Genomic DNA, 14,273 nt, shown 5'->3' with positions numbered 1-14,273 from the left:
TGCTTCCTTGAGGACTTGTTGAGGGTGCTTGAGTCTGGGTAGTATGAATGGAATTTTAATTGAATTCCAATGGAATGGAGAAGTTTTACCAGGGTCTTTAATCATTTTGGAAGAGGATGTAGTTTTCAGCGGCCAGAGGCTGAGCGTGGTGCCCAGTTGGTCAAATGGGATGATGTCTTTTGCATGATGTGCCGGGTGTGATATGTTGCATGCTGTGTGGTATTTTACAAATGGGTGCCTGAGCTTTGACTACCAATTTCTTCACCATCTGGAGCTGTCGTGATGAAGCTGCTTCCACTCTGAAAGGTATGTTTAGCCCAAGATAGGGTCATAAGCTCCTGTCGATAGAGAATGTGTGAAAATTTGGTCCTTCATGTAACTGAGAGAAGCTGTCTATGATCTCTTTTCAAAGGAGAAGAAAAAATAGGAATCAGGGTCATGCTGAAGATGTTCTGATCCTCCACCCAAGGCAAATGGAGCTCGGCCATTGCCTCTGAGACCTCATGAATTTCAGTTGGTGTCAGGGACCCTCAATGTTGAAAGCATTGGAGGCAAAAATCAAACCTTTCTCACACGTGGCCTGCCCAGAAAGCTACCCCCAGTTTTACCCCACTTGAATAATCTGAGAACTGTTTGCCATATGAATGGTACAAAGTGATACATATATAGATATAGAGCAGAAAGAGGAGGGAAGAAAACAGGGCCTATAATTGAGACCTGGTGGCTATTGTTGGTTGTGATTGAAGAGAAGTCCTTCTCTTCCTGTTAATTGTTGACGGGAGCAATGAGGGTATTTGCTTTCGTGACTCATTGCTTTGGGCGAAGCCTCTTTCACCAAGTTGTGGTCACTGCTGGTGGGATCAATGCAAATCAATGCCTGTAAGCTGAGGAGCCTGAATGCCCAGCTGAATGTGGGCTCATTGTGCCGCTTTCCTAACGGAAGGGGCTTGTTAGAGCAACACCTACATAGCTGAGTTCATACCGGGGCAGGGGCTGACCGCTCCCGGTCCAGTGAGTGGGTCTGTGGGGTCTTCCTAGAGGGTACGACTGCTGTTACCCTCTGGCATACGTGCCCTCTGTTGCCGGGGCCTCTGAATTTGCAAGAGGTGCCAGAAAGCCTGAATTCTCCTAATTGTTAAAACACAGTGTGGGCCAAACAAAACACATCTTGGCCCATGGGCTGGCAGTTTGCAGTCCTTGGATAAGAACTTGTAGCTCTGGCTGTGGGTTTCTCAATAAGGAAATGTCTAACTTCCTTTTCTCCTTGTTTTTGTCAGGCTTACTAGAAAGCAGCACTCGCCTGAAGCCTCACGAGGCCCAGAACTACAGAAAGAAGGCGTTGTGGGTCTCCTGGTTCTCCATTATTGTCACACTGGCCCTGGCTGTGGCTGCCTTCAGTGAGTATCTGGAGTCCTGCCGGTCGATATGCGTTGCCGTTGTCTGTTTTATTCTCTGACTCCTGTGGGATGCGCTTTTGCTTTTAGTTGACTATTATTGATGAGAATTTTTTTTTTTTTTTAAGATGGTGGGAGAGTCAGGGTACTTATAAATTAGTAAAATGGCTTCTCTCCTCTGCAGAGGGGAGAGGTGGGTTAAGAAGAAATGGAGAGGGATCCTGGGAGCCTTGCGTCTCATCAGTATGCGGGTTTGTGGAAGGAGATTCTGGCTGCCAGCTTAATAGGGGAAATATTCTCTTGGTGGATGCCTTCAGCTTGGGCTGACATGTGACAAATCTATATCCTTAAGATTTGTATTTTGAGCCTAATGCAACCAGCTGAGTGCAATACTGCAGTACATCCACCCCCCCCCTCCCCGCCACCCCCTCCGATTATATCTGTGTAAGGTTTGGATGAAAATCATGTGCACATTTTAATGAAAGAGGAATGGGAGGGTCTTCTGTCGAGTTTTCAGTGGCAAGGGAAACAAAAGCATTTATTAATCAAGAAAAGCTAAGATAACTGAACACTTTGTGCCTATGGATAATCTACTTTCTGCCCAGGGATAATCCTGTTTGGGTGTTAGGAAGCCCTCTGACATGCATTTTCTCAGCTACCATTTGCAGCCTAAAGAAATGTGCATGTGCTATTTATTCTTATTAATCGTGCGATGGTTTCTAAGCTTAAGCGAGGACATTAAGCTTCATCTCAACCTCGGTAGAAACCACCATGTTTTTTTTTTTTTTTTTTTTTAACGCTGGGGTAAAGAGGAATGTATTTTGGGCATTTTGTGATTAATTTATTACCTTACCAGAAAGATCTATATTCTTAGTGATAAGTATCATGCAAGATGTCTCATGTGTCATCCCTCAGAGTGGGAGAAGAAAGGGCTGTGTCTGCTGGAAGATACTACTGTGTGTGTTTAAAATTCTATTCTGCACAGTTAGACCTGCTCCTGGAAGTTGGTGTTGGCTCCCAAGAGGGACTATTAGAATTTGACCAAATGCTCCCTGCAAAACTGGGCATATATTACTTGACACAATTTATATTGGAAACACTGTGCCATATCGTGGCTCTAGAAAAAAACCAAACATTTAGAAGCAGAGGGTAATGCATTTCAGAGTATAAACATTTACCAGTGAGCCAGAAATCTAATCAAGAGAATTCTGATGCCTGGAAATAGCTCTTCCTTCCTCTTGCCTCCTTTTCTTTATGCTGAAACAAGAATAACAAATCCGATTGATGTCCCTGGAGGGTAATTCGGTTGTGGTGGCTGGTGGTGGGCTCTGGATCGGTCACCATCATTTACATATGTAAAGAAAGAGGGATGGAATGAGGGGTGGTGATTTACCAACAGAATAATAGTTATTCAGACATGTCCATGTGTCTAATAGAGCTGTTATGATTTTATCATGTGGGTGTTTGAATGAGGACGCAAATGTGAAGAAATACTGAACAAGTCTTTCCTTTGGGAGAATAATTCTACATTTGACGTACTTAATCTCATAATAGGGAAAAATGATGAGGAAATGTTGGTTTCATATGTTATGCCTGATAGTTGGGTTATCTTGAAAATTTTGTTCCATTTCCTTTAATAGGAAAAGTCTGTTGCATAATGTGTATGGAATTAGAATGTTGCTTTGTGAAAAGGGTTTTCTTTTTCTTAAAATGATTTTACCCCTTTAGTATTTGATTTAAATCCTCTAAAAAAATAAATAAATCCTCTAAATTCTTGCCTATAAAATGTTGGCATTGGCTTATAATATCACGATCTGTGTTATTTTCTGTAATACAATTTGTTCCCAAGTTGGTTTCAAGTTAAACCAAAAAATGTAGGAGTTCTGTTTTCCCCTACTTTAACTATGGAGTAGCTTTATTGTGTGTGTGTGTGTGTGTGTGTGTATGTATTTGTATTTTGTTTTAAACCTTTGTGGTGGTCTCTGGTTGTGTTGTTTAGGGTCGTCCCGGTTACCCTTTAGGTTCCTAAATGTATTTGTAATATGAAATATTTAAAACCCTTTTTAAAGTGTCATTTACATATTGGCAGGCTTTTGTGCAATCTTTTTCATAGTTTTGAAAGGAAAGAGAAATGAGGATTAGGCAATATAAGCTGACTTTGAAGTTATGTTTAAATTAGTATCTAAAGGAAAATGGTATGCTTTGGAAATGGCTATAAATATATTTTTAAAAAATTGTCACAAGGATCCCCCCCCCCCCCCAGTCTTATTCTCCAGGGAGGTGGTTGACAGAGATGTGGGATGAAATGGGATAGGCTGGCTTGGTGAAACCCTGTGCCATCCAACGAAATGGTCAGGTTGGACCAGTTAGTCTTTTTAAAGAGAATTGCCGTTGAATTACTACCTGTGATGCTTTGAGATAGTAGAGAGGTCTTTGCACTGTGTGTGTGTGTGTGCGTGTTGTGTGTTGGCGGAGGCTGATAATCATGGTAATGAGAAGAAGATCATATTGATCATTACATCTTGCCACTGCTGGATGGTAGACTCTGCGGGGACGGAGGAGCATCCATCCTTGCATGGAATCCGTGTGCAAGATAGTTAATGAATGAACTGAGAGAGATTTAAAAAAATCTTTCTTTCTTCTTTCCTTCCTTCCTTCTTTCTTTCTTGTTAGGTGGAAAGAAAATATTTATTAGAAAAAGATAAGTTTGATCTAAAGGTTTATTTAGATACCAGGCTTAGAGTACATGTATTTTTACAAACAATTGAAGAACTTTTGAGACCATCTGAAATCCTTATGGCTATTCTCTCGCTAAGGGCAGCGTCTTGGAGCTGCACCTGCTGGGGTCTGGTGGAATTCCTCTCTTCATCTCCTTACCTGTCATTTTCTATTTTATCATGGATGCTGATTTTTGCTGAATGTCTTCTAAAAAAATGCTGTTGTCTTTCTTTGTGTTTTAAAATGAGGGTGATGGACTGTGTAAGTTTTAGGGAAGCTGCTTTTCTCAGTCAACTGGAAAGGTTCATATTCTTTACATAGGATGTACATTGCAGATAAAGCCTGTCACCCTTCCACCTCCTGTAAGCTTCCAGGTAATCAGGTATGCTGTGTTTTCTCAGATTAGTAATTCTTAAGAGACCTAATGACAAAACTAGCTTTGGTCAGTATAACTGAGCTGTCTGTGATAAACCAGTTGTGTATGTAACTATGATTGACATTCACATGTCTGATCTAGTCTGAAAAATTAAGTGAACTTTCAAAGTTTATAACTTGAAAGTGTTTTGAAAAGAATGTGTGCTTTTAAAGAGATATAAACCATTTCTGATAGTACTTGGTAATATAGATTTTGGACCTGTTAAAAATGCTGATATAAAACCAGATGGTAATACATCTTGAATATTGCAGAGAGAGCCCTAGTTTGGTTTTAAAATTGGTTCTGTTTATAATCGGCAGGCAGCATGGAAAATGGCAATCATGTTATGAACAAACCTTAAAGTCTATTTTAATACATCTAGAAAGAGAACAGAAGTTCTGTTTCAAAACTCAGGGTTTTGACATTATTAATGTCTTTGTTAGAATGCATTTTCCTAAATCATTCTGACTCTCTTTTGAGGTTTGAATGAGTGCAAGTTAATTTTTAGTCACTCAATACATGTTCTGTGGGAAATGAAGACTTATTTGAAACATTCTCGGGGGAAAGAAAACCTTTCCTAAGAGACATAGTTCCATTAAATAAAAAAAAGTGCTCCAAACTAAGATCTCAGAAAAAGCTCACTCAAAAATTTAGTGAATCAATAGATTTAAGAATTAGAAAATTTTTTTTGGAAGGGGTGATTTTCTTTTTGAATGTGGTGATTTTACAAAGAATATATTTGATTTTAGCATGAACTCTTGTCCCTTAAAAATGATAAAATATATATAGTTCTCTCTATTTTAAAATTGAGAGGCCAAGAGTTGAGAGATGGATAAAATGAAATCCCACCAGTCTTCTACAAGCGCGGCAAAGTGTGTCTAAGAACTTTCTTGGGTAGTCTCTCAATTGGCCTATTGTGAGTTGGGGAAAGGCATGACGCCCTCCGGTGGTTTCTGGTGCCCTGAGAGTAACATCTGAATAGCGACAGTGTCTGAAAAGGTCAGGCCTGATCTGCGTGCCCCCCTTACTCAGACACCCCAACTTTTCCTCAGGACTGGAGAGGGTGTCTTTAGGCCAAGCTCATCTTCTCACAGATCTCCACATGGTTGACTCCTCCAGAGGTCTCACAGCCACGCAGACTGGACCCACCGCCCAGCCTGGTTTTATCCATCACACTGTGTATCCTTCACAGTTTTTCTCCTTGTGCCCCCACCTCCATTATATAATGGTGTGTGTGAGGCCCTAGTCTTCTGTGACGTGTCCCTTAAACACGCCCTTGACATTCTGCTTGTGGACTGATCCTTTGGGTTGTTTGCTGGTCTTTCTTTTGATTGATAAAAGCAGTGCATGCTCATTATAAAAAGTTCATGAGACCAAAGATACAGAATGCAAATCTCTGTCCCATCCTAAATTCTTTCTTTCCCAATTCCTGCTCCTGTGGACAAGCTTTTTTTTTTTTTTTTTTTTTTTTTAAGATTTTATTTATTTATTTGACAGAGAGACACAGCGAGAGAGGGAACACAAGCAGGGGGAGTGAGAGGGAGAAGCAGGCTTCCCGCGGAGCGGGGAGCTCGATGCGGGGCTCGATCCCAGGACCCTGGGACCATGACCTGAGCCGAAGGCAGATGCTTAACCATTGAGCCACCCAGGCGCCCCATCCTGTGGACAAGCTTTGATGCTGGTGCCTTGTGTCATCTTCAGGATATTTTCTGTGCACTTCCAAGCCCAGGGATACACCCCTTCTGGTTGCTACTTATGTTAGACATGATGTCTTATCCTTGTTGGTCTTTGAATTAGCACGGGCCTCTTCACAGGCTGCTGTTTTCACAGTTTTGTGTGAAGTGGATTTGATGTGGAGAACCTTCAGGAACAACTTCCCAACCACCGTCTGGCTGCCACTGCCTAGGCGGGTGACGCGTTGAGGGGGATGTGGGCAGGAAGTTTGTGAGCCACATCCTGGGGGTGTTCAGTGGGATAACTTGCTTGCGTAAGCGTGCTGGGTGAATGATAACTAGGGATGCTGCTACTGAGCGGTGCAAACCAGGAGGGGAGAACAGGCCGAAATGTGGCTGGGAACCTCCCCCTGACAATGCTGCCTGCCTCTGGGTTCCTCCTTCCTACCCTCGTGCTCATGTCATCAAGGACTCAGTGCCTTGTCACTGTTGCCCTCCCACACTGCCGGCTCACTGAGGGTACACGGAATACGGAGTGGCATTTTAGTCAGGTCCCTTTGCTTTCCGTGAGGCCCCTGGTGGTCTCGGCCCCTCCTTCCTGGCTGGGTGCCTCTCCTCCCATCTCCTAGCTTACCGCTGCTCCAGTCCACAAATACTCCTTGTAGTTCCCCAAACCCTGCATCCTGCTCTGCCCTTGGCCTCAGATGCTTTGTTCCTGACCACTCCCCCCTTTGTTTCCTGGCTAAATTTTACTTACCCCTCAAAATGGAGATGAAAGATCTACCTCTTCCAGGAAGCCTTCCCTGGCCTTCTGTGCTGATTTAAATGACCCTTGGTTCCCATAGCCCCATGGGCACCCATAATCAGAAACTTGACACAATACTGGAATCACTGAATTACTGCTCAGAGGCGGGGCCTCTCCTGCAGTCTGTATTCTCAGCCCCAGCACAGTTGGCACTCAGACATCGGGTGGACTGGCGTAGTTTTTGACATCTCCCCGCTGAGGTCACCATGGCTGCAATAGACCGAGGATGTATGTTTGCAGGTGAAGAGTGCAGAAAAAGGAATAGTGACTTTTTCAAGTGAATGCAAACAAGAGGGAAACTGCAAGAGGGACATCTTCAACTTCGTAAATAGTGGGGATGCCAGAGCTCATGGTCTCCCCCTCCTCCCTCCCCTCCCCTCCCTGCCTCCCCTGCCCTCTACCTCCTCTTGGATGGAAGGGCCTCCCTTACTGCTGTTAAGAAAGCACATCTTCTGCAGACACCACGCTCACAGTGAGCTGCTCTTTCGAGCCGGGAGTGGAGGAGGGGTCTCAGCAGCTGCCTGCATGTTCTGCCCCCCTTCTCTCGGCATACTGCACGCAGCATTTAATTAAAAGTGTGGCCAGAGTCATTAGCACGGTGGTGTCCTTGTCACACAGCCATGGCAGTGACTCGGGAGCTGGGCAGTGGGCCCCAGCTGGACTCGATAGGCCCAGAGGTCCCATGCCCCTCCTCGCAGGGGCCCTGGGTTCGGCTGGGATACCGCCAGTGCTCAGGGGGGGAAATGGGAGGGCTTTTCTTATTGCCTCTCAGTCACTCTTCAGGCTTAGTGGTGAGCCGCTTGGACAAGAAGGGGTTTTCTGGTCTGCCTGTACTCGGGGCTGTGGTTTCGTCCTCCAGGAAGTGCCTCTTTGAAGGTGAATTTCTGGTGTAGCTGCTCTGCACAAGAGGTTATTTTCTGGTGCCTTGTCCCTGAGGGCCGAAGTGCAGGTGCATTGGGATTGGGAAATTCCAGATGAAGCCAGAGCCAGGCAGAGAACCCTTCTGCACCCCGCCCCCCCAGTAAAGGAACCTATTCCTCACTTTCCACCATCTTCTACCATCTTCCATGCCTAACTGCCCATCCTTCCTCCCAGCCAGTGAATGTGTTCATCCAGTCCTTACTGAGTGCCTGCTGGCAAAGCACAGTCTGCTGTGCTGGGTGACACAGAGGACGTTAGGAAATGGGGCAATCCTTCTGTCCCCTTCAAGAGTTCAGGTCTAATGGGAAGATGAATCCTGTAGATGTCAGTGGGGTAGGATAGATAACCTGAAACCTGCTCAGCCTCCCCCATTAGAGGGTGATCTGTTAGAGAAAGGATGCTCTACAACCCCAGGAAACCCCGCTCCCCAAAAAGGATGAGATGAAAATCAGAGCTGTCAGTACAGAATGGGGTACTCCCCTGGGGTGGGCATGCGTGAAGATTGTAGGACTCAGAGGCTTGGGTTATGATGTCACATGGGCTGGAACATAGTGGCGCAAGTTTGTTGAGGCTGCCTTCACAAAGTATCACACACAGAGAGGCTTAGACAATGGAAACTTATTTTCTAGGCAGGGGGCCTAGACCAGTCCTTGGTGTGGGCTGCCCCAGGGAGATGTAGAACCTTGGGAGAAGTGTAACCTTGGAAGAGGCAGCTTCCTTCTGTAGAGAGTATAGGACAGTTCAGGAGAAGGATGCAGCTGTGGGCCATCAACAGCCCTCACTCCTGACAGCTGGGGGAATGAGCGCCTAGGTCTTGAGGGAGGATCCAGGAGATAGGCCATGGCATCCACTATGGGAGTTTGTATACCCACTTCGCCTACGAACCCTCAAGCTGAGATACAAATGGATGTGGTCTGAGGTTGGAAATGCCTCTGGAGTGTCCGTAAGAAGCACATGCAGAACCTCAGCTCAGGCCCATTGGTGTCTCATGATGTCACAGCATGTCTCCACCAAAGATGAGCTCACAATCGAACACTGGAATGCTCCTGGGAGTAGGGTCCACAGGACCGAGAGCCATTCAAGCAGCATGATTAGAAGTCAAATTCCAGATAAGAGAATTACCTGACAAATGCCCTCTCCCCTCTATTTCTCCCTTATCTTCCTCTCAACAACATTTTACCTCTTACAGTTGATTCTTTTACTTACTTGTACAGTTGATCCTTGAGCAACATGGATTTGACCTGCATGGGCCCACTTATATCTTTAAAAGATAAATAGAGTACAGTACTATAAATGCATTTTCTCTTAGGATTTTGTTAATAAAATTTCCTTTTCTCTAGCATATTTTGTAATATAGTATATAATACATATAACATACAAAATATGTGTTAATTGACTTTTTATTAGTGATAAGGCTTCTGGTCAACAGGAGGCTATTAGTAGTTAAGTTTTGAGGGAATCAGAAGTTAGATGTGGATTTTTGACTGTGGGGCAGGTCAGCGTCCTTAACCCCCTGAGTTGCTTAAGGGTCAACCGTTTATATAACAGGCTTCTGGATTTTTTTTTTTTTTTGTCTTTAGCCATTATTTGTTGACTTCCCACCATGAAAGAAGATAATTTATTCTTCTACCCTCTTCTTGGTCCCACACAAACATGCTGACTTCCTGAGCTCTTACCCTTGCATACTAGTCCTCTGCATTATTCTGACTATATAAATCCTGGTCACTGAGCCAAATGGTGAGGAATGCTTACTTCCTCCCTGCCCTATTTTTTATTTTCTCTGATTTTAATATCTGTTTTGTTTATTTCTGTGTTTGCTTTTCTCTGAATTTATTTCTTATTAAAGTCTAACTCAGCATTTCTATTCCAACCTGAACTTCTTTGTGGTATTTTCAGATGCATAGATAACTCCATCAGTTGCTTCTTGAAGAAGTCTCTCAGAGCCAGTTGACCTCCTCAGATTCGTTCTGGTTGCCCTTTCTCCTTGGTGCACAGCTGTGTGCTAGGATCGACCGCGATTCACTGCCTCTTTGGGCATTTCCTTTATTTCTCTCCTCTGTTGAGTTTCCTGTCTCCTGGATACCATGTTTTTCTCTTCTCTGGTTTATATCCGTTTGGAGGGAACACATCTTCTCCTAGCTCCCTGGGAAAGGGCACACGGGAGGTGAAGCTTTCAAGCCTGAAATGTCGTTAATATACCCTGACACTTGATGGATGGCTAAATAAAACTTCTCAGTAGGAGATAATGTTCCTTAAGAGTTTTGAAGGTTTTGCTCCATTCTGTTCTTATTCCTGGTGTTAGTATTAAAGTCCTAAACTACTGTAAATTCTAATCCTTTGCCTGAGACTTGCTGCGGTGGAGTTTTTTTTAAAAACAAGTTTTCCCTACTTTCATTTTCTGTGCATTTGCTCCACTCTCTGGGAAATGGACTCAACTTTACGTTCCTACCTTTCTATTGAACTTTCCATTTTTACTGTCAAGTTCTGTTTTAAATGGTCAGAGTGTTCCTTTTAAAAGTCACCCAACTCTTGTTTTATTGATCTTTTTAATAGGTCTTATCTTTCTGAGAAACTATTAGTGATAGTTTAGAAACATCTTTTCTGTTTCTTTTTCTTTTTGTTTCCTCCAAGCTTCTCCCTCCCGGTTTGCCTTGGGTTCATCGTTCACGTTAGGGAGGGATCCTGTGCGAAGCAATCCTTGATCCTGCGCTCGCAGTGAGAGTGGGTATTCAGTTGACTGGAGCTCTGAGCATGTGATGGCTTTTACTGTTGTTGGATAGTTTCTGCTTTAATACTTGTAGATCCCTCCTCTTGGGCTGCCCACGTTGCCCAGAGAAGGGCCTTCTGATCTGCCTGGAGGGTGAACGCCTGACCGGGTGAATTTTGGAAGTGGAGTTGGGCAGGAGGATTGGGATCTCGGCGTTCTACTTGGAATTCTTAACTGTCTGCTATTTGCAGTTTGGTTTCCCTCCTACCTTTAGCTGAGCCTGGTGTCCCTCACATAAAAGGCTGTGGTACGTCTTCCAGAAAATAAACCTCTAGTCATCTGACAGGAGAGGGGGCGGGAGGAGGGTGTTGCCCTTCTGGGCAGAGCTGGGGAGGGAAGCCAGATCACTACCTTTTCCACAGGCCTTGAACCCATCACACTATGTTCAGTCTTCTCTTTATTACATTGTGCTACCGCTCCTCGGTTTTCTGGGTGTCCTGAGGTGTAAATTGGGTTGCCTTTTTGCTTTCACAGGGCTGTCTTAGGAATTTGCTTTCTGGAGTCTGTTAAATCAATTACTACTTGCCCATATGTTTTCTAGCTGCTAAAAATAGTTCTTGTTGCCTCTTCCATCTTCTTTTTCTAATGAGTTTTCTTTAAAAAAAAAAATCCCTCTACTCTTAGTTTAGCGGGTGTTTTAGAGGAAGCAAAAGTAAACGTGAGGAACCATGCTGCCACATTTCTCTGGAAATGTTAAACAGAGCAATTTGTAATGAAAAATATAGTAAGTGAATCAGAAACCAATGAGACACAGTGAACCAAAATACAGTCTGAGGAACTTACCCAGAATATAGCAGCACAAAGTGATACTTCCCTTTCATATTTTCTATTCAAGAGACATGGAAGATAGGAAAAGTTCCAACAGAAACAAATAAGAATTCCAAAAGCAGAGAAGAGGAAATAGAGAGTAGTGTTTTTACAAGTGTCTGGGACTGTTTTGGAGTCGACGGGAAGGATGGAGTATGTACTTCTCAAACCATTGAAGGAAAAATAAATTAGGCAACTGACCTTATTCCATAGACAGCTGAAGTGAAAAAAAAAAAAAAAAGGCACAGAAAAAGCAAAATGTAGAAATAAATCCAAACATTTCAGGAGTTAAAGTATAAATGGATTAAATCCAACAGGTTCAAGTCAGACATAGACTGGATTTAAAAATCTAGCTCTATACTGTTAATAGGAGATAAATTGAAAACGTAAGGTAACAGAATGGCTTAAGTAGAGGGATAGAGAAAGATCTATCTGGCAAAAACCAACAAAAGGAAGGTGGTGTAGTGACATTAATCAGGGAAAATAGACTTGAAGACAAAAAGCATTATTAGGCATAGAGAGTGTAACTATATAAAGAAAAGGGTCAATCCACCCTGGAAGAAAACTTCTGTGAGTTTCTGTGCACCAGAAAAGCTCCAGAGCACCCAACCAAAAATTGATGGAGTTAGAGGTAGAAATGAACAAATCATCATAATGGTAGATTTTATTCTACTTCTTTTCCTAGTTGATTAAAAGGATAAAAAATTAGGGGCACCTGGGTGGCTCAGTCGTTAAGCATCTGCCTTCAGCTCAGGTCATGATCCCGGGGTCCTGGGATTGAGCCCCGCATCGGGCTCCCTGCTCGGTGGAGAGCCTGCTTCTCCTTCTCCCACTCCCCTGCTTGTGTCTCTCTTTGTCAAATAAATAAATAAAATCTTTAAAAAAAAAAAAAACATAAAAAATTAGTGAAGACTCTGAAGATTTGACTAATGTAATACAATGTTTTTCAGACATTTTTGACTGCTGTCCCTAGTGAGAAATGCGTATGTGGCTTAGTATAAATGAGCTTCTGTGTATATATACTGCATATTGTCCTATGTCAGCTTTTGATTATAATATACGACATGATTTTTTTATGCCACTAGGAAATTTTTAAAAAATTGAACTATATCATGCTCTTCATTGTGTGAAGGACCTGATGTCAGAGGTGTTAAAATTAGGGGAAAAAAATGTGCCCTATGATCACTTCTCCTTTCATTTTAAAAAGCTGCTGGTCACAACCTATCAAATTGATTTTGTGCCCCACTAGTGGGTTTTAACTTTGAGATTAAAGAGCACTGAACCCAGTAGGTCAATATAGAAGCATACATTCAGCACGTATGTTTTAACATCATGGAACCACTTCCACGGTCAGAAAGAAAGGTTCACCAAATGATTAATGGGTATTTTACAGACCGTCTTCTCTATCTATAATGCAATGAATGATCATTTGAAATCAAATACGGCTAAAATAACCCTATAAATCATGATTTATGTTGGGAAATTGAAGAACACATTTCTAAGTATTTCAAGGAGAAAAGTTTTATTAAATAATAAAAAATATTTTGAACTTAAAATGAGAAACTGAAAATTGATGAGCAAAACTGCCTAAAACAAGAGGCAGAAAAACAGAAAAACAGTAATCCAAGGTAGGTGGAAGGAAGCAAATAACACATTTGAGAGTACAAACTAACGAAAGAGAAAAAAATACAATAGAGTCAACAAAACTAAAAGCTATTCAAGAATAATAAAATAGGCTGAACTCTGGTAAGACTGATCACAGAAGAAAAGTGGCACATTGAAAAGTAATTAGAAATTAAATGAGATGCATAATTAGGAAAAAGGAAAATTTAGAGAATGAGACTATTAGAGTTTTATGTCTATAAATTTGAAAGTTCAGGTGAAATGCATAGTTGCATAGAAAAATAATCTGCCAAGATTGTCTCGAGAAAAAAAAAACAAACCCAAATACCTGCTTTCAATTTAAAAAGTTAATGTAGGCCAGCGGTTCCCAACCAGGTCTGGTTTTGCAGCCCCTTCCATTCCCAGGGGACTTCTGTCCATGTGAGGAGACATTTTTGATTGTCACCACCTGGGGTAGTGATGCTACTGGCGTCTGGTTGGCAGAGGCTGGGGTTGCTACTAAACATCCTACAGTGCACAGGACAGGCCCCCACAACAGAGTTATCTGGCCCAAAATGTCATTTGTGCCGAGACTGAGAAAATTGATCTAGGCCAACATGGTTTTAAAGGTGCTTTTATGAATATTCAAGGATCAGATAATCCTAACCTCATGTACTCTGTTCCAAAGCAAAAGGAGGAAAGTTCCTACATCATTCTGAGACTAGGACTAACTTGATACCCAAACCAAAGAAGGTAATAGGTAAGAATTTATAGATCAATATCCTTCATACAGATGCAAAAATCTTAAATAGGATATTAGCAAACTGAACCTCTCTGTTTATGTAACAAACAAAACAAATAAATAGCCATCATTAGTACATTGTATTTATTTTAGGAATGCAAGAATGGTGTAATTAGAATCTTCTATCATTCACCATGTTTTGTAAGTTAAGAGGAAAAATCCTGGCATCTCTTAGGAAACATACAGAATGCATTTGATAGAATTCCAGGCAAGATAAAAACTTGAAGCAAACTAAGAAGGGAATTGTTTGATTTGATAATTTCTAATCTACAACATCAATAGACGTTAAGTGGTAAATATTAGAAGCAGTCCCTTAAAATCTGGAATTAAGATAAGAATGCCTGCTATTGCCACTTACCCTCAACATTA

General features: G+C 42.3%; 1 protein-coding gene across 1 annotated transcript in view; it reads left to right on the top strand.

Annotated features, from left to right (window-relative positions):
* The window catches only part of TMEM163 (transmembrane protein 163), a 220,790-nt gene that overhangs the window by 4,455 nt on the left and 202,062 nt on the right, over positions 1–14,273 (top strand). The window contains exon 2 of the mRNA XM_036106950.2: positions 1,278–1,397. Within this exon, the coding sequence (XP_035962843.1) occupies positions 1,278–1,397 (120 nt within the window). The remainder of the gene's footprint in view (positions 1–1,277; positions 1,398–14,273) is intronic.

Source organism: Halichoerus grypus, chromosome 4 (genome assembly GCF_964656455.1).
Source record: "Halichoerus grypus chromosome 4, mHalGry1.hap1.1, whole genome shotgun sequence".
Classification (NCBI taxonomy): Eukaryota; Metazoa; Chordata; class Mammalia; order Carnivora; family Phocidae; genus Halichoerus; species Halichoerus grypus.
Note: the sequence above shows the minus strand (reverse complement) of the source record. Positions and strands in the feature narration are given on the sequence as shown.